A 20,840-nucleotide genomic window follows, 5' to 3' on the forward strand; every position below is an offset into this window, starting at 1 on the left:
TGAAGTCTCAGCAAAAATATATACGGTATTAAAAAAAAAAAAAGACCAAATATGATATTTGACTTTGCGTATAGTAAATTGTTACAAGCTTTTTGGATGTTTTGTGACAGAGGAAGGGACTAACATGCAAATAACAGTTATCAGTGAACAAAAGTGGTCTTTTAATTGGAGACATAGTTAACACAGAGAAGTCAACTCCCCAACAATATAAGAACTACCAAACAACATTTTATAATTGAACACAGGTGATAATTCTAGATGACGGAATAAAGGCTTAGAAGCAAAATTCACAAATACAACTTGATCACACGGGACACAGTAGCTACGAGACATAACACAATGACCCCATGATCCCACCCAAAACAGTAACATATGACCCAAACCAAGAAGAGTCTGCCTTTGATTCAATTTGCAAACAAATTAAACATAGAAATGGCCTAAAACCCGAAACCACAATGGCGATACATGTCAACGGCCATGAATACTGTGAGTTGTAACATGAGTCTATGACATTCTAGTAATCTTGTGAGGGTTCAACTTGAACCTGTTGAACCTGTGATTGAGATTCAAAATGTAATCATTTATATGTTTTGCTTTTGCACTGCAGGCTGTGAATATGGTGAGTATGACTTTATATTACATTGAAATGATGTTTCCTGATTTAAAAAAAAAAATACAAATTTTCCCACTGTGTCATCTTTTTTCAGCAAGTGTTTGTCCATTATTTGAGGAAAGGCGCAAAGCTGGTAAGGGGTTTTAATGTTATTTATTTTCACAAATTTTTATTATACCTGTACTTGTGCATGGAAGGTTTGTTGAAGAATCTAAATTGTTCTTAGGAGTGAATGTAAGTATGAATGGTTGTTTGTTCCCGGTGCGGCGTTGCGAACATGTCCCACCAGAAGGAGGAAAATAGATGTAATTATGGAACCATTCGATAAACACCTCAAACAGACCAAATTGTTCACATTCTCTTTCCTACCACTAACGCTTTGTATGCTTTATCAATTCAACTTTCATTTTTTTCTGTCACCAGCAACTGCACTGCCTACAACAACAGTACCAAAGACAACAAAGATGACCTCAACAGTTTGGTCATCTGAGAGTGCACCGCAGCCAACCTCAATTGCATCGTTATCAGATGCTCTGCTGCTGGCAGGAAATAAACGGCAAGCCGAGAATATAACCTGCCAAAGCCATGGTAAGTTTTATGGCATTACTACCACAAAGTATTTGACCTGTTTTTTCCTGGTATTTAGCGCTACTAATTAATAAATAATAAAAAGAATGATGTATTTGTCTTTCTGTCAGCAGACGTTTTTAGCCTGACAGCGCTATTAGTGATTTCTCTGACTTCAACGCTTGCCATTGTTTTGCCGTTTGCTGTTTACTTTTACATGCGCCGAAAGATGAAGCAAGACAAGAAGTGGCAGGTGAGTGAAAAGCTGAAGATGTTTTTAATCAGGAACATCTAGTATTCATTGATAGGATATGTTGATTATTGTGGTCATTTCTAACTGATTGTGAGGAGTGTGAGGAGACACGATACACTGGACTGGTTGCCAGCCAGGGTGCATATCGACAAACTGTCACGCCGCCACCGGCGTGACGGCCATGCTTTTATTTTCATAGTTATGTTTCCCGTTTTATTTTGAAAGTTCTAACTCTCCTCTCACCCCAGGTCACTTGCTCTTCCTGCAGCTTGCTAATTACCGGTCCCCGCCCATGATTACCACCACCTGCCACCAATCAAGCCACAATAAAAGCCACCTGCATTCTCCCCTCCGTGGCCGAAGTGTCACACACAGTCAGTGCATGGAAGCGTCCCACAGTCCTCGAGTCCTTGTCCCGGTGCCTTGTTGTCTTGTCTTGCCTTGTTTTTGTGCCTTGTTTTTGTGCCTTGTTTTTGTGCCTTGTCCTCCCCAGCGGAGCGCCTTTTAGTTACCCCTTTTGCCTTGAGCCTTTTTCCTCCCTAGCGGAGCGCCTTTTGTTGTCCCCTATACCTTTTGCCTGTTTTTTCCTCTCCAGTGGAGCGTTTTTAGTTCTCCACTTTTTGATTCCCCTTTCTCCTCTCAGTGTGAGAGGAGACAGCTGCTGACCGGCAATAAACCTGTTGCCTTTGTGGCCTACCTTTATCCTGCGTCTGGGTCCTACCTCTCCTCGTCGTGACAGTACACTTCGGCCAGCATGGACCCAGCAGGAAAGGTCGAGGCTAGGATACAGAGCCTGGAGGTCCGGCTTGCCAACCGGGAAAAGGTTCAGCAAGCCGTGATTTCGCAGCTGGAGGAGCTGTCAAGCCAGGTCCATGAACTGGTGAGCCACATGCAGCCTCTCGCCCCTGAACCTCGTCTGCTGCGGCCTCTCGCCCCTGAACCTCGTCTGCTGTGGCCTCTCGCCCCTGAACCTCGCCTGCTGCAGCCTCTCGCCCCTGAACCTCGCCTGCTGCAGCCTCTCGCCCCTGGACCTCGCCTGCTGCAGCCTCTCGCCCCTGAACCTCGTCTGCTGCGGCCTCTCGTTCCCGAGCCTTGTCTGCTGCAGCCTCAAGCCCCTGAACCTCGCCTGCTGCAGCCTCTCGCCCTTGAACCTCGCCTGCTGAAGCCTCTCGCCCCTGAACCTCGCCTGCTGCAGCCATTCGCCCCTGAAGCTCGCCTGCTGCAGCCTCTCGCCCCTGAACCTCGCCTGCTGCAGCCTCTCGCTCCTGAACCTCGTCTGCTGCAGCCTCTCGCTCCTGAACCTCGTCTGCTGCAGCCTCTCGCCCCTGAACCTTGCCTGCTGCAGCCCCTCGCTCCTGAACCTCGTCTGCTGCAGCCTCTCGCCCCTGAACCTCGTCTGCTGCAGCTTCTCGCTCCTGAACCTCGTCTGCTGCAGCCTCAAGTCCCTGAACCTCGTCTGCTGCAGCCTCTCGCTCCTGAACCTCGTCTGCTGCAGCCTCTCGCTCCTGAATCTCGTCTGCTGCAGCTTCTCGCCCCTGAACCTCGTCTGCTGCAGCTTCTCGCCCCTGAACCTCGTCTGCTGCAGCTTCTCGCTCCTGAACCTCGCCTGCTGCAGCCTCTCGCCCCTGAACCTCGCCTGCTGCAGCCTCTCGCCCCTGAACCTCGCCTGCTGCAGCCTCTCGCCTCTGAACCTCGCCTGCTGCAGCCCAAAGACCCGGAGCCTCGCCAGGCGCCGCCCAAAGTTCCGGAACCTCGCCAGGCGCCGCCCAAAGCTCCGGAACCTCGCCAGGCGCCGCCCAAAGTTCCGGAACCTCGCCAGGCGCCGCCCAAGGCCCCGGAACCTCGCCAGGCGCCGCCCAAGGTCCCGGCGACGCAAGCCCTGCGGCTGCTTTCACCTCTCGTTGGGCGTCGAGGACGCCCTCCTGACTGGCCCCGCTGGGACTCTCTCGTCGGGCTTCGCGGACGCCCTCCTGAACGGGACTCTCGTCTGGCGTCATGGACGCCCACCTGAACTGCCTTTTTGTCTGGGACGGATGGGTGGGTCGTGTTTCCCACCTCCGTGCCCCCTTCCGCCCACCCTTGTTTTTGGACTCCTTGTTGAAAGGCCGTCAAGAGCCGGCCATTGAGGGGGGGGTACTGTCACGCCGCCACCGGCGTGACGGCCATGCTTTTATTTTCATAGTCATGTTTCCCGTTTTATTTTGAAAGTTCTAACTCTCCTCTCACCCCAGGTCACTTGCTCTTCCTGCAGCTTGCTAATTACCGGTCCCCGCCCATGATTACCACCACCTGCCACCAATCAAGCCACAATAAAAGCCACCTGCATTCTCCCCTCCGTTGCCGAAGTGTCACACACAGTCAGTGCATGGAAGCGTCCCACAGTCCTCGAGTCCTTGTCCCGGTGCCTTGTTGTCTTGTCTTGCCTTGTTTTTGTGCCTTGTTTTTGTGCCTTGTCCTCCCCAGCGGAGCGCCTTCAGTTACCCCTTTTGCCTTGAGCCTTTTTCCTCCCTAGCGGAGCGCCTTTTGTTGTCCCCTATACCTTTTGCCTGTTTTTTCCTCCCCAGTGGAGCGTTTTTAGTTCTCCACTTTTTGATTCCCCTTTCTCCTCTCAGTGTGAGAGGAGACAGCTGCTGACCGGCAATAAACCTGTTGCCTTTGTGGCCTACCTTTATCCTGCGTCTGGGTCCTACCTCTCCTCGTCGTGACACAAACAAACTTTCACACTGAATTTTGTATTTTTCTTTCGGATATGTGATAACAACCGACTTCACTGACAACATCTCATTTGCAACATCAACAACATCCGTGGAAAAAAAACAAAAGGGCTGACCAGTTGAAGCCGTGGCTTATTGAGCCCCATCCCCAGAATTCATTTTACACGCTTCAATCATCAAAGACTCAATTCATAATTTGTTCACGCCTACGGGCAATGAAATTAACACTTATGTTTTTAGACTGTAATATCAGGTGAAGCACGAATTCTCTGAGGAAACATCCTCCCAATGCAATTGCAAACTCCACACAAGTAAAATAAAATCATAAATCGATTATTTTAATATCTTTTTTTCCACATAAATTCATAAGGAAATCTGACTTATTGCACTTTAAGAGAATTCAGAATGGTTTTACTTTATATTTACAATTATTGATTTAGAATTCTGAAAATATTCATCTCATCCTTACTCATGTCCATGTTCACTTATGTGATTATAACACGTTACTTTCATTAATAAACTAAATCATTTAAACAGTTACTGCCCCCCCCCCCCCCAAAAAAAAAATGGAATTTAAGGTTTGTGGAGTGTTTGTCATTGTCATGTGCTGAAGGTTGGATCCCAAAGCACAGACACAAATAAGGTTTTGACTATTTATTCACATCGAGAGGCAGGTAGAACAGACTTGACTAGATGAGAAACTAGAGAGTTGCACAAAGGGACAGAAAGCGAATAATCCGGAAAACACGCACACTTCTCAGACTTCTACTACAGACTGTGAATCGATCTGATTGGTTGTGGCTAAGTAAAGGACTAAAGATTGACATCACATAGGTCCTAACGTCACCAAACTGTCACATAGCAAAAAAAACAGTTGAAACTGGATGCTGTTACATCAGTTCAAAACAGACATTTGTTACATCAGTACCTAACAGACACTTCACCTTATGGTCGTAAACCCAGCTCAACAGGTCATGAAGTCTAACTTAACCCTGGCGTGACCCCAGACATGACAGTCATGTCCTTGATACAGTCAGAAGGACTGATGTTTCATAATTAACCAGCATCGGATTGAATCCAAGTGAATCGAATTCAAATCGGGAAAAATCTCAATCAAATGGATTTGAATTGATTGAGGAAATTAGAAACATTACCCTGCCCTACTCTTTACTGCATAGCAGACATGCTAACCACTAGTTCATCATGCTGGCAATCCTATTTTTTATTATTGTTTTAAATTTATGATATCGTTGACGTCTTTATTTATTCTTTTTTTTTTTTTTTATAAATAAACCTCCTCCTTCTCCTTCTCCTTCTTCTTTTTCTTCTTTTTGTGTGGGTCTTAGGAATATTAATGCTAATGGCCCCTGTTACGCGAGAAAGATTCATAACTATAATTGCTGGTAAGGGTTGATGACAGTATGGCAGGTTGTAATATGTATTAGTTAGATTCAAATTCTGGATATGTACTGGAAGTAATTGTCTTTTTCAGGTATATGACAACTATTTTCATTGGGTCTTTGTGTTTTATTCACATCAGCGTTTTGGATTATGGGGTAGATGCCACCGAGGAGGCGGGACTTCCGTGTGTCAGACACCTACACTGTTTCCGGTTACTGTTGTGACATATAGACCCCGTCCCAATACTTGCACTTCTTCTCATGTGCCTCACAATTACGCGTTGCCATTGATGCGTGCGAGTGTGTAGGGTGTCTCAGTTCTCAGACGCTCTGTCTTACTTACGCAAGTCGCAAGTCTGTGGCACCTATATGGAGTTAGAATCATGCCAAAACCCCGTAAACACAAAAAATGTGATCTACGTACACATAACCTGATCTACGTACACAAAGGAGCATATCTTCAATTACAACAACAACAAAATGTTTTGCATAACATGGCACACCACTCATTTGACGAGGTAGAAAGTTGCAGTGCAGTCCCACCTACATCAAATTGTGGTATTTTACTTACTTTATTTAACCCTAAATCTAATCCTGCATCATAACGCCAGTGCCTGGTTGTAATTGTGAAAAACACCATGCTGAGTAACACGGCATAATTGCAATATGTAAGTGATAGCAACAATAGCAACGCTAATTGCACCAACGCCATGGTAACGACAAGGCGTCCATATGTCATGTGACTTGCAGTTGACCAATCACAGCGTAGTAGTTCTTCAACGAGTTGGCCAAACGCTCTCTCAATACGGCGCTGATTCAATAGCGCCCCCCACTGTAAAGTTTACTGGCTTTGCTTTTTTTTTTTTTTTTTTTTTTTTCAGCACGTAAAACTGCTCGGCACAATGTCATTGCCAAAAGTCACGTGAGTTGTATCCGTTATTGTAGAATTGTTTTTTATGCAAAACATTTTGTTGTTGTAATTGAAGATATGCTTCTTTGTGTACGTAGAGCACACGTTTTGTGTACATAGATTAGGTTTTGTGTACGTAGAACAGCTTTTGTGTACGTAGATCACGTTTTTTGTGTTTACGGGGTTTTGGCATGATTCTAACTCCATACACCTACCTCACCGCACGGTGGCTTGACTGGTTCGCACATCTGCCTCACAGTTCTGGCCTTCCTGTTTGTATCTTCTCCCTGTATACCTGTATGAATTTTCTCCGGGTGCTCCGCTTTCCTCCCACATTCCATAAAAATGCATGGTGGGTTGATTGAACACGCCCTATTGATTGGCTGGCGACCAGTTCAAGCCGGTGTACCCAGCCTCTCGCCCAATGACAGCTTCCTGCATTTAGTCCACCTACACTCTGGTTCCTCCACACGTTTTTTTTATGTGATCAAGCACATGCCACAACATGAATTTGATGATTTCATTCAAAATTCTTAGATGTACTCTGTCAAGTTTAAAGTCAGCTAGTACACCTTTACTTTTTATGAATGGATGATTACTCTCCTCTCTTGTTTCTCTAGATGGAGAATATTACGCTCCGCTCTTCATAACCTACGCTTGAGAGTGGAAGAGACCAACCACATAGCCAATGGAGGCCCACATTTAACTAACACAGACAGCAAAATTACATTATCTTGCTACATGATAAGGTCAAAACATTAGTAACAGCACTCAGCAAGCTACAGTACAGTTCTACACTCCTGACTGACACGAAGCGAGGAGGTAGGACTCAGACGCAGAGTGTAAGTTGGCCAACAAGGCTGCAGCTTTAATCAATTGAACCAAAAAACACCTCTCAAGGAGGGAAAAAGGCTGAACAAAAAGAGCTCCAAACTGGAGATACAAAAAGGGCACTCAAAAACAGGGACAACAAAAGGCGCTCCACTAGGGAGGAAAACAAGGGGCAAACTAAGGGCGCAAGACAAGGCAAGGCAAGACATCAAACTAGGACTATGGTACGAGGACTGTGAGGACGCTTCCATGCACTGAGATGTGACACTTCGGCAACGAGGAGAGAATTCAGGTGGCTTTTATGTCCGGGTTGATTAGGAACAGGTGGTAGTGATCATGGGCGTGGACCGGTAATCAGTGAGGCTGCAGGAAGGGTAAGTGACCTGGGGTGAGATGAGAGTTAGTACTTTCAAAATAAACCGGGAACCTGACTGTGAAAATAAAAGCATGACCCGCCACTCTGGTGGCGGCGTGACAGTACCCCCCCCTCAATGGCCGGCTCATGACGGCCTTCCACATAAAAAGTCCAAACAAAACAAGGGCGGGCGGAAGGGGGCACGGAGGTGGGAACACGGCCCACCTATCCGTCCCAGGCAAGAGGCAGTTCAGGAGGGCGTCCCCGACGCAAGACGAGAGTCCCGTCAGGGCCGTTCAGGATGTTCCAGATAACAGACTTTATTTTAACGAAAGACCAGGTTCGGAAGGTACCTCGGGAATCTCGTGGACCGGTTTGACTTGGTAGACTTGGCAGACTTGGCGAGGCGTGGCAAACGTGGCAGACTTGGCAAACTTGACGAGGCGTGGCAGGCTTGGCAGACGACTTTGACGAGGACGACTTTGGCGAGGACGACTTTGGCGAGGACGACTTTGACGAGGACGACTTTGACGAGGACGACTTTGACGAGGACGACTTTGACGAGGACGGCTTTGACGAGGACGGCTTTGACGAGGACGACTTTGACGAGGACGACTTTGACGAGGACGGCTTTGACGAGGACGGCTTTGACGAGGACGGCTTTGACGAGGACGGCTTTGACGAGGACGACGTGATGCAGAGACTTGGCGTAACTTGATGCAGAGACTTGGCGTGACATGATGCAGAGACTTGGCGTGGATCAGGGTCTTGGAGCTGCACCCGGCGAGGCTCGGGGACTTGAGGCGGTGCCCGGCGAGGCTTGGGGGCGAGAGGCTGCAACGGGCGAGGTTCAGGGGCGAGAGGTTCAAGAGTCACCTGGTTGACTGCGGCTGAGGATGCACTGGTTGATGACTGTTCCAAAACGTGATCCATACAGGCCATTCCCCATTCAAGTACGTTTCCGGAGTTCCAGTCGATTCTGGGGTTGTGTCGACGTAGCCAAGGGTGTCCCAGAACCAAAGTGGGTGACGAAGCTTGGATTACATGGAAACGGAGATTCTCGATGTGTTGTCCAATTTGAACCTTCAGGGGTTCGGTGATGTGGGTGATACAAAAAAGTTCCTTGCCATTCAGAGCTCTGGCCTGAATGGTCCGGGGAAGGGGTTTGGTGGTGGCTTGTACTCGCTTTACGAGGCCCCAGTCCATGAGGCTCTCGTCGGAACCGGAGTCGATGAGGGCTGGCAGGTCTATGGTTATAGCATGGTGGCTTATCTGGGCTTGCGTGATTCTTTGAGTCTTAGCAGGACGGGGTGACGGGAAACTCACCGGTGGACCTCTCTTCACGGTGCAAGATCCCACCAGATGACCAAGTTCACCACAGTAGTAGCAGCGGCCTTCTTGGCGGCGCCGCTGTCGCTCCTCGATGGTTAGCTGGGTCCGACCAAGCTGCATGGGTTCCTCGTCATTTCCACTGACCTCCCTTGCGGTGGATGACTGGGGAAATGCATATCTTGAAGTCTCACTTGCCAGTGGATGCTGGAGGGGTCCCGAACCAGGTATCTTTTTGGAGTCCGCTGCTCTGCTTGAGCTCCCGCCTCCGATGATCAGTGCGGATGGCAAGCGAAATCAATGAGTCCAGGTCGCTGGGTAAGTCACTTGGAAGCAAGAGTTCCTGCATGGAGGTTGTGAGCCCCTTCAAAAAGTGGTCAAAGAGAGCTGTGTCGTTCCAGCCACTCTTGGCTGCTAGAGTTCGGAATCGGATGGCGTAATCATTAACCGATTCTCTCCCTTGTCTGAGATAGCTGAGTTCTCGCGTCTTCTCTCGATCCATGTTGGTGGGATCGAAAACAAGACGAAGTGCCCTGCTAAACCCGGCTGCAGTTGAGCAAGTCGGGGAGTGCCGTGCCCATTCCGCGGTGGCCCAGTCTCTGGCTCGTCCCGTCAGGTGGGAAATCATGAAGGCCACGCGGGAACGGTCTGTGGGAAATGCCTGTGGTGAGAGTTCGAAATGTATGTCACATTCGGTCAGGAATGCCTGACAATGTCCTGGTTCTCCCGAGTATCGCTCCGGGGAAGCCAGTCTCAGTCCAGCACCGGCCAAGGCTGGAGTCGGGATCGGTGGTTCAGCTGCTTCCGGTTTCGTGACGGTTGGCGTGGAGTGTTGCAGGTGGCTCACCAGCTCCTGCACCTGTCCAGTGAGTTCACCTATCCGGGTGGCCATGGCTTGCTGGATCTCCTCCAGGTGCGACAAGCGAGTGGCCTGCCTCCGCAGTGCAGCCTCCAACTTTTCTGCTGGGTCCATGCTGGCCGAAGTGTACTGACACGAAGCGAGGAGGTAGGACTCAGACGCAGAGTGTAAGTTGGCCAACAAGGCTGCAGCTTTAATCAATTGAACCAAAAAACACCTCTCAAGGAGGGAAAAAAGGCTGAACAAAAAGAGCTCCAAACTGGAGATACAAAAAGGGCACTCAAAAACAGGGACAACAAAAGGCGCTCCACTAGGGAGGAAAACAAGGGGCAAACTAAGGGCGCAAGACAAGGCAAGGCAAGGCAAGGCAAGACATCAAACTAGGACTATGGTACGAGGACTGTGAGGACGCTTCCATGCACTGAGATGTGACACTTCGGCAACGAGGAGAGAATTCAGGTGGATTTTATGTCCGGGTTGATTAGGAACAGGTGGTAGTGATCATGGGCGTGGACCGGTAATCAGTGAGGCTGCAGGAAGGGTAAGTGACCTGGGGTGAGATGAGAGTTAGTACTTTCAAAATAAACCGGGAACCTGACTGTGAAAATAAAAGCATGACCCGCCACTCTGGTGGCGGTGTGACACTGACAAGAGTAAACATGTTAAATTAATATTACTCTGGCTCTATCAGTGACAATGAATATTACTATCTTTATACGAGGTGTTTCGTAAACGTTCCACGACTGGTGTCTCTGTCCTCCCATGTGATGTCACTGGTCTCAACTCCACCTTGCTTGGCCACAGCACTGGTCATGACACGCCTTCCCAATCTCGGTCCCATCGTTAAGGACATCACCAACAACTTGAGCTCAGGAATAGTTGCCTCCAGGTTCATAACATCCTCAAGAACGCCTGATAATGATGGGGTTCTGCCTCTCGCCTTTTTCACACCATTACACAAATTTTAAACATTTCAATGTGTAAGTTATTGATGTTCCACTTGGCAGTCTCGGAATGTTTTCTTACTTTTAGAAATGATTATATAATATCCATCCATCCATTTTCTTGACCACTTATTCCTCACAAGGGTCGCAGGGGGTGCTGGCGCCTATCTCAGCTTGCTCTGGGCAGTAGGCGTGGGACACCCTGGACTGGTTGCCAGCCAATCGCAGGGCACACAGAGAGGAACAACCATCCACACTCACAAGCACACCTAGGGACAATTTGGAGCGCCCAATTAACCTGCCATGCATGTCTTTGGAATGTGGGAGGAGACCGGAGTACCCGGAGAAGACCCACGCGGGCACGGGGAGAACATGCAAACTCCACCCAGGAAGGCCGGAGCCTGGACTCGAACCCGAGTCCTCAGAACTGGGAGGTGGACGTGCTAACCACTCGTCCACCGTGCCGCCATTATATAATATAATTAAGAAAATAAAATGAGCTATTTTTGACTCGATACAAGTCAGCTAAAAATTACCCTTTTATTTTAATTAGGAGCGTTGTACAATACAGTATCAGCATATAGCATGAAGTGAGTTTCAGTTGGATGTAATTGAACAGGGAAGTCTTGCATAACATACAGAACCTCCTCTTTTTACTCTACAAACTATACTTTTCTATTCCTCTTTGGATTTTTGCTTTTGTTTTTGTTGTGCTAAGTCATCCTGACTCTTCTTTCTGAATCCCACATTAGCACAACTATCCCAGCTAACAAACCAACAAATACAATGCCTGCTTGGAATGGCTACCAATATGCCTGAAAGTTTTATAAGCAATTACACCATGACCTCTTGCTCCAAAAACAAACACTGCCATGCCTTTTGATTTTTTTTTTCATTTCTGATGTATATTTTAAGACTGGAAAAAAACAGCGAAGAGTTGGGAATTATCTCATAGGTGGCACATCAAGTACAAGCAAACGAGTGTTCTTTATCAGCGTGTTCAAGAACAAGGCAGAGCAAGAACAGAATAAATGTGAATTGTTTTAATTCCTTTGTGCTGTGTGATGCTTTACTTCAATTGAAGCGTTGAGAGGAAACAAGCAAGAGCATGCCAGCTGCCCAGCACAGTTGTACTACTATGACTCATATAGTGAAGTGAAGTTTGGCCATTTTTCTTTCCTAACAATTCAGTCATGGGCTGAAATTACAATTTCATCAGGAAAACCTTTCTTTTCTGGTTAAAAATATCTTATTGTGGATGTAACGATATCTAACGATATAATGATTGAGCAGTATGATGATTATGGCAATGTCAAGGAAAGCTCACGGTATCAATCAGACTAAATTAGACTGCACTTATAGGTAAAATGAGGAAACAGTGTTCAAGCTCTTTGAGTAAGGTAGAAAAGTACAATATATAAGTGAAAACCCATAACAGTAAAAGGCTGGCAACCCTGCGGCCAGTATTTTACTATAAAGCTACATTTGCAGTAACATTTCAAACCTATTTTAAGATTTATGTAATTTTTTGACAATTACATTTTTTGACCGATTTTTTTGTCAATTACAAATCAGAGTAAAAAAAAAAAAGAAAAGAAGAATAAAAATCAACCAGGAAAAGCTTTGTTAAACCTGTGCCGCTAAGGCACTTATAAGTGAAGAAAAACCTCACAGTACTCCAACAAACAAAAATAAAAAGTTTGCATACTAAAATAATCTTAACTCTGTTTAGTCACAAATATACTTAGTGTGAAATCTGGGCTTATATAGTTGAACACAAAGCTGCATATTTGCAGGTAAGCATGGCTTTGTCAATTGTATGAATGGCAACACAGGGACACACAAGGTTGCTTTTACCTTCAGTTATTTGTTATGCCTTCCACTATATGCCACTGGCATACATTGAATAATAATTTAAATGATAATACAATAATAATAGATAAATTAAATAATTAATTAATTAGATGTGAATAATATACACTTTCTTAACTCCATGACATATTGGATTTTTATTTTTATTTTTTTTAAATCATCGCATACCGAACTGAACCGAAAACCGACAGCACAAAACCGAAAACCGAACCGTGGATTTAGTGAACCGTTCCAGGCCTAATATATATATATATATATATATATATATATATATATATATATATATATATATATATATATATATATATATATATATATATATATATATATATATATATTGTTACACACACTTCTCATGTGACATCTCAGTGGTATCAACCTACAACACACAAGTGTTCAAAACTCAACACATTCAGATCTGTAGAGCAATTAGCAATCAGGACTGCAGTAGTCTTGAGCCTCCTCCTCTGTGTTTGGTGAATGGAGAACCTTGAAGAGAGCAACCTGAGAAGGAGAAGTGTAAGTCAGCTTGGAGGTGGAAGGTGCATGAGCGAAACCCCAGACGCAGGTCCCACTTGTCCAGGCCATGGAAGCAGCCTGTGGTGACGTCAGCCTCGAGTCCATTCAGGGATTCATACGCCACTCAACGCGGTTCTTCCCGAGATGTCTAGCTAGGGAGAACATCGCCTGTGATGTGGACGAGGCCCTCTGGCCTGACAGAAACCGAAGGCATGATGATGCTTGATCATGATTAGATCTCAGTCATGTACAAAAATAAAACAATTTTGGCTGCATATTTGTGTGCTGTTTTAAGTTTGTTTGATGAAAATGGTAGGCTCGACTCAGTCATTTTTACAAATGGAGAAATATCTTATTTTCCAGAATCATTGTCATTCATATTGTGTGTTCCATTTTACAATTGTGTTTTCAATTTTGCACTACAATGTGCTGTAAATACTTGGTAGTGTGCAGCAAAAGCTTAGTTGTGTGTGCTCAATGAATGCTATGTGTCATTGGAAAATACGACTGTGTGTAGCAAATGAAAACGTTCCATTTTGTGAACACAACGTAGAGATTTGATGGCAAGAGTCTTCTTGCGGGCGGCACGGTAGTCGAGTGGTTAGCACGGCCGCTTCCCAGTTCTGAGGTCTCCGGCTCGAGTCCAGGCTCGGACCTTCCTGGGTGGAATTTGCATGTTCTCCCTGTGCCCGCGTGGGTCTTCTCCGGGTACTCCGGTCTCCTCCCACATTCCAAAGACATGCATGGCAGGTTAATTGGGCGCTCCCAATTGTCCCTAGGTGTGCTTGTGAGTGTGGATGGTTTTTCGTCTCTGTGTGTGCCCTGCGATTGGTTGGCAACCAGTCCAGGGTGTCCCCCGCCTACTGCCCAGAGCCAGCTGAGATAGGCGCCAGCAGCCCCCGCGACCCTTGTGAGGAATAAGCGGTCAAGAAAATGAATGGATGGATGGATGGATGGAGTCTTCTTGCAAAGGGAGTGTCAGGTTTAGCATTTTGTGTGCAGTATTGAGAAAGACGTTATTGTATTGAGAAACGTGTGTTAACAATCGTGAAAAACTGTAATATACTTTACGTATTTTATACTCGCATTAGTATATGCACTTTTATTCTGAAGGATCCAGCTCGGAAGTGGGACGGCGCGCTTCTGGGCAGCTTCCGGTGTGAATCAACGCCGGTGTAGGTGTAAAATTAAATAGACAACTTTTGGCGAAGTGAGGTCAGTATTATACTATACTACATTCGTATTTAAACCGTACGTGCAACAGAGCAGTGAACTATTTGATTGAAACCACTAAGGGCTAAGAAAGCTGTGTAGTTGTGGTGATACTAAGCTAACTAGAAGACTTATCGCTGTTAGCAACATACTGTTTGCAAGGCACGTTTAGCCATGACAAGTTACACATTGTATTATCGACAATGTAACGGAACACATTTCAAATTTGTGTCATTTTTTAAATACGTGATACGTTTACGAGAAATTTCTTACCGTAATTTTTGACATTTTGAGTGGAATGTATCTGTTGATAGCACATTATGAGAGGTCGTTGAATGTGAATGTGAATGTGTTTTTGGGTATCTATTGTTTACTTTGATCACCTTTGTCATTATGGCTTTCAAGTTTAAATAGAATGTTTAGCTAGCTAGCGTTCTAGCTGTTTTATCTGTTTGCAATTGGTATGTTTGTTTGTGACCACAGGACTTGTTTGGTTCATTTGAGCTACAACCATGACAACTGACTCAACACTCCTTAACTCCGAGATGGAGTTTCAGCAGCAAGAAGACATATATCAGCAGCTATTAGCACAGGTAATTCCACTCTTGCTCTTTTTGCTAAAGGTTTATATCATATTTCCCAGTAGGTCTGCAAATTGTTTATTTTTTAATTTAGACAATTGGTAATATGCAGACTGCAACTCCAGATTCCAGAGTGATTCGGCCCCAACCTGGTGTGTAATTTCACAACTCAAATGATGCCAAATTACACAAGTATGACACAGTAAAAGAGCCAAGCACTAATTTGTCCTTCCTCTCAGGAATATGTGTGAAGACGACGTCAGAGCCGGGCAAACAGAAGGTCTTTGTTAACATTTGTCAGTCGAATGTGGTTCCACCTCCACCGGAGCTCTCCAAAGAGAAACTTTTGGACCTGCTCCAATTAGAAGATCCCAGTGGCTACAGAGTGCCCATGAGCCTAGGGGAACCACACACAGAACTAGACAACAGTAAGCAACCTTTAATTTATGAACGCAAAGTGGCTTTGCTGTTTTTTTTCCGCCAATATCCACACTGAATTTCAAATAAAACAGTTGAAAATTCAAAATATAATTGATGTGTTGACTTCCAGTTTTAATTTAGCAGTGGAAATATGGCATTGGGAATTGAATACATGCATGTGGTAAAAAAAAAAAAAAAAGGTGTTATGGTCCAATGAAACTCGGGTTATTATTATTATTATTATTATTATTATTATTTTTATTATTATTTTTATTTTATTTATTTTTTAAACTAAAAGTCAAAAAGCCATGTAAAGTTTCTCTGTTTCAGATTCTCAAGGTTGCACTGCGTACGACGTGGTCATCAATCAGGAGTTTTTCCAGAAATGTCAGGTATGTCGGTAGCTTTTTCTTTGTTCCTATCAGTAGTGATTTACCAATTTCCTTCTATTTCAGAAAAGTAGTCCTGATATTTTTGACATGAATTACAAAAGATACAGATTGAAATGTTATATAGTCAGAATTTGTGGATTGAACGTGATTCATAAGACACGAAAGTGAATGACCCTTAAAGTCACCTTATGTGATAACGTGACTCAGAAAGGGAAAAAAAATCAAATCAAATTTAGATTCTATTTCGTTAATCAGCAATAATGCAGTGAACACAGAAAATTGAATTTTGAATCGCTACTGCCACCTGTGGCCGAACAACTGCACACTCCCTGCTTCATGTACACAATGCACATGCCGTCACAGCCGCACACAGAGGGCGGGAAATTTGAACCCGAATCCAGTCTGACAACTATAGGCCAGAGGCTTGGAGGAGTGTTTGTGTGGTGTCGTGACTCTTGACAGTTTTTCTTGACACTATTCATGATTACCTGGTCAGTTTTGTACTTTGATTTGTTGGATTCTGGGGTCAACTTTGTGGTGAAATACAAGATATAGACGTAGCATTAAGGAATTGGTGGAAGTACTGTATGATGTTTCCTGGTTCAAGGGGGCGATAGAGATTAAAAGGTTGAAGGGGAGTTGGCGTATGTAAACGATCAGTTCCTGAGTGGAGAGTAAAGTGACATGACTCTCCTTCGTCTCATCATTTACCACAGCTGCACGGCTCTCTGTATGATGCAAATCACTGCAAATTATAAAAAACTAAAGTTTTTATTTTGTTTATTTATTTTTTTATTCTCTGACTGCTTGTATTGGATTCTTGTGAATGTTTCTATGATACGCTTGCTACTTTTGCCTGTGTGTTGTAGAAGGAACCCTTATTCCAGCAGTTTGTGATTATGGTGTCTTTGGAAGGTTTAGAGAATAAGTACAACATTGAGCTTAGTAGAGGTAAGTGTGCATGTGTAAAAAAAAAAAAAAAAAACTATCCTCATTTTGGTGGTCCGAGTTGTTACTCTTGCAATTTTTCCTAGAGTGGAAGGTGCTGAAGAACAGAAAGTTTTTGGGATCAGTCAGTGAGCAGAACATTCGCACAAAAAGCAAGCCAGTTATTCAAGAGCTGCAACCTCCGTAAGTCTTATTAATGGATTCAATACAAATGAAGTCCCCAGAAAGTTGCAAAAAAAAACAAAAACAAAAAACAGCCCAAATGACATCTTTCAGTAGAGTTATAATCTGTAAAGCAAGAAATATTTTGAACAGAATCCAATAATCTTGTATGTTTCTTCATTTGAATTATCCACAGTGCATTTTTTAAAGATAGCACATTTGGGACAATGTCCTCCATTTCCCCACCACCATCATTGTATAACTGCAATTAACGCAGTTTGTTTCCTGCAGGAAGAGCAAATATCAAAAAATACCAAAATAAAAAAAAAGCATACCCCTTATGAGGTAGGCCATGGATTTCACATGGAGTTTGTAATTTGTTCCATTCATACGCTTCCCTCTTTTTATTTGATAGAGAAAGTTCCACTTCAGAGGCAAAAAGGTAAAAGTATTGTCAGAAATAAAAATTTTTTTTTTTTTTTTTTGGTTCAAATAGTTATTTATTTGTGACTGCCTCATTTTACTCCTCAGACCAGAGTTCACATTGTTTGTGGAGCCCCCTTCTGGTGTCCCCGAGTACCTGATTGCAGAAATAAAGCTGCCCGGTGTGGTGAGATGCTCTTTTTTTCAAAAGTTCAACTATTCAACCAAATACTGACATTTCATTGATTGAACTTTTTTTTTTTTTTGGTCACTTCTGCAGGTGTCATCACGCTCGCTGGTCCTTGACATTGGGGAGGACCGCCTAGTGTTGACAGCCCGACCCTTGCTCTACTATCTTGACATCTTCCATCCCTTCCTCGTTGACCAGGAGACGAGCGTGGCACAATACAACAGCAGCACTCAGGTATAGCCAGTAAAACTCCCACCGTTTCTAAAACTTAATAGATGAATTATTTTTGTAATATGATAACTGTGACTTTTAACTTGAAGTTTAAAAGTTTGTATAAAAATGTTGCTCACGCTACACTGGCACTAACGCATTTGTCTTTGTGTATTTTAAATTTAACCTAGGGTTCACCCCTGGGTTAAATTACAAATTTTTAGTGCTCAGGGGCCATATTTGATGTTTAAAGTGAGCAGATGGGCCGTGTCGGGGATAATGAAAGGATATGTTGAATGTTGGTATGGCCTTGGATAATAGGTTGGACACTATAAACCAATGATCATATACTAAATTAGACTGAAACACCATCATGGTGTGCCAAGCATATTGTTAGCCATTGCTTGCTTTGATTTAAACCTCTAAACAAATACAATACCTATACGGTATATTTGAATCTAATTGTTCATTGATCTTGTGCCTCTTAGATCCTTACAGTCACCTTGCCCGTGGTGTCATCTTGAACAAGCACCAACCTCCCAAGTATTTTATTAACATACTGTGAAAATCATGATTACGCTCCACTTAGTGAGTGAAGTGAATCCAGTTTTGTTCTGTTTTATATGAGGAGTAAGTTAGAATGAGCTAGAGTAAAGTTAATGCTATGGTTTAATTATTACAAGTATGTGTGCTATTTACTTTATGACTATGTAACTTATCTTATTTATACCAACCAGCCACAATATTTTGGCCAATATAAATTGTATCCAATATAAGAGAGACAGTCTAGCTTTACAAAAACTAAAGCTGAATAATGTTTAGTTTTGATTTATACCGCTGTATTAGGGAGGTATTAAAAGTATTAACAAGTATACCAGTAAGTATTGAACAATATGTTCATTATAACTGTTGTAGTTTTCTGCGATGTATGACTACATCATACTGAGCTGTATTTTTCACTCCATCATGATGATGTACAGTTTTACACTACTATAAAATATAACCACAATAAACATATATATTTATATTAATGCTAGGGATAGACCAATTAACGGCCGAGCCAATTATCGGTGCCGATATTTGTCATTTTGACAAATATCGGCATCAGCCTTTTTACAAATCTGAAAAAGCTAATAAAGTTGGTATCTCACTGCTTGCAAATGTAGCAAATTTAAGGTTTTCATCAAATTTGTAATATGTTCACAGACAGTTTTTACTTTTTTACTTACAGACATTTTGAACAAATTTAGACAATTTTTCACTGTCTGCAAAGATCTTTTGAAACCTTTTATGAACCTTGACAAAAACACCAAATTAGCTACATTCGCATGCATTTGTCGCTTAGTGAGATACAGGGAAGTTTTTATTTATAGATTTATTTAAATTTCCACTTTCTAAAAAAACAATAAATCATGATGACACTTAGAATTCCCTACACTTTTTATTTTTATTTTTTTAAATAAATTATGTTAAACTTAGTTTTGGAAAACTTTATTTACAGTAGAAAACTTTAGGGAACTATTTACCTTTTTTTTTTTTTTTTTTTTTTTTTTTTTTTTTTTTTTTTAAATTTATTTATTTTTTTAAGCTGAACACATGCTGATGGCCTTGGAAGCACCGTGCAATTTTCGTTATAATTTTTATTTTAAACTGTCAATTCTTTATATGTTTGAAATTAAAAGACCAATTTTATTTTATTTTTTACGCTAATATCTCCTTGACTACTAATATTTGGTATCTCGGGATTTAACGATGCATCGAAAATTTAGGTAATATTGATGTAAACTGCTTAAAATATACATTAATGACAAGTGAAGGAAAATAGTAAAAGAATCAACACAAATCCTTAACAAAGCTTCATTCTGCATGCTATCTGTCTCACTGCACAAAGTTGAGAACATCTTGCCAGGGCGGAATATTAACCTTAATCACAAAGCACTGATAACAGGATAAAAATGTATTTAATGTGTGTAACAAGGACAAAATGTAGATGTTCAAATAAAAACATGTTCCATCCCTATGGGTATTGGTCTTGAAAATACCATATTGGTCTATCACTAATTAATACCTCCGTCACCTTGTCTATCAAAAATATGCATTAATAGTTTTGCTGAGAAGATGGTGCAAGTGGCCACCATGTGGCTGGTTGGTGTACATGTCTATTTATATGAACCCACAAAAGAAACAAGAATATCATGAAATGTCAGTTGTTCGAATATTGGAGTCAAAGTTGCTATGCAATCAGTATAGTTTTTTTTTTTTTTTTTTGTAATGTATACAATTGCTGTTTTTGTATCATTTTGCATGAGAACATCTGGCTGGAAAGAAATAATGAAAACCCAATATATTAAAAAATTTAATTTAAAAAATGATCATATTTATATGCATCTTTACCTTTGTATTGATTAATGGTGTCAAACATTATATTACATTATTGTTATAAACAACTCTGATGTATTGACAACTGGATGCAGTTTTGGTCTTTGTCTTTCCTGGTTGCTTTTACAAAACAATATCCACTCATTTTCTAGACCTTTGATGACTTTAATAACAAGCAATAGTTATTCTAGTATATGTATGTATATCATGGTGAAATCTTTTAGTCAAACACAACTGAGCCCACTGGAAAGTTGACCCACCATGATGGGCGGACTCACGATCCCGTGATGTCAACGTATACTATCTATTGCTGCACATCCACAACTGAACCCCTCGCTCCGATTCCATCCTCTAGCCCAGGTCGAAACAAGCAATGTGGTACACGGGGTCTCTTCCTTGGACATTCCTGGCTCGGTTTCAGGTGCTAACTAATTAGCAGCTCAACTAAATAAGTTGTGGCATATGATGCAATGTAACACATTCCATTGTTTATCTTCAATTAAGCTTAGTTGCAGCCGCAATAATCCATTTAAGCTCGACTAACAAATCCTTGATCCATGTGAAGGATTAATTTAAGTCTCTTAGGCTTTCGCTTTCATCCAAGTGTCATAGAATCCAAAAGGAACATTTAATAAGGAAAGTGGATGGACAATTGCAAGTTGCAACTAACCTTTTTGTAACCAAGATGGTGGCACATACCTGGTGTTTTGGTTCATTCTGTATTGTCTGTTTTTGTGTTAATCGCACGTCTTTGTGT

At 42.9% G+C, this 20,840-nt stretch overlaps 1 protein-coding gene across 4 annotated transcripts; it reads left to right on the forward strand.

The window, feature by feature from the left end:
* Positions 1-101: 101 nt before the first annotated feature.
* pih1d1 (PIH1 domain containing 1) lies at positions 102-20,173 on the forward strand. Of its 4 annotated transcripts, none has more exons than XM_077498531.1 (15): positions 102-619; positions 708-746; positions 1,037-1,201; positions 1,312-1,433; positions 14,280-14,381; positions 14,862-14,971; positions 15,072-15,111; positions 15,199-15,387; positions 15,710-15,771; positions 16,641-16,722; positions 16,806-16,902; positions 17,297-17,323; positions 17,413-17,491; positions 17,585-17,728; positions 18,193-20,173. In XM_077498531.1, the coding sequence occupies exons 6-15, from the start codon at positions 14,891-14,893 to the stop codon at positions 18,226-18,228; spliced, it is 837 nt and encodes a 278-aa protein (XP_077354657.1). In that variant the 5' UTR covers positions 102-619; positions 708-746; positions 1,037-1,201; positions 1,312-1,433; positions 14,280-14,381; positions 14,862-14,890; the 3' UTR covers positions 18,229-20,173. The 4 variants fall into 4 exon arrangements, with proteins under 4 accessions (XP_077354657.1, XP_077354630.1, XP_077354637.1 ...); XM_077498504.1 differs by having other exon boundaries at positions 108-619; positions 15,054-15,111; XM_077498511.1 differs by having other exon boundaries at positions 108-619; positions 1,315-1,433; positions 15,054-15,111.
* Positions 20,174-20,840: the final 667 nt, after the last annotated feature.

Source organism: Festucalex cinctus, chromosome 1, assembly GCF_051991245.1.
Source record: "Festucalex cinctus isolate MCC-2025b chromosome 1, RoL_Fcin_1.0, whole genome shotgun sequence".
NCBI lineage: Eukaryota > Metazoa > Chordata > Actinopteri > Syngnathiformes > Syngnathidae > Festucalex > Festucalex cinctus.

Excerpts from the sequence above, each read along its gene's own strand:
- pih1d1 (XM_077498504.1), top strand. The coding sequence starts at position 14,891 with ATGACAACTGACTCAACACTCCTTAACTCCGAGATGGAGTTTCAGCAG. Across the intron at positions 14,972-15,053 it reads ATCAGCAGCTATTAGCACAG|ACAATTGGTAATATGCAGAC; the intron begins GTAATTCCACTC and ends TTTTTAATTTAG. Across the intron at positions 15,772-16,640 it reads AGTTTTTCCAGAAATGTCAG|AAGGAACCCTTATTCCAGCA; the intron begins GTATGTCGGTAG and ends TGTGTGTTGTAG.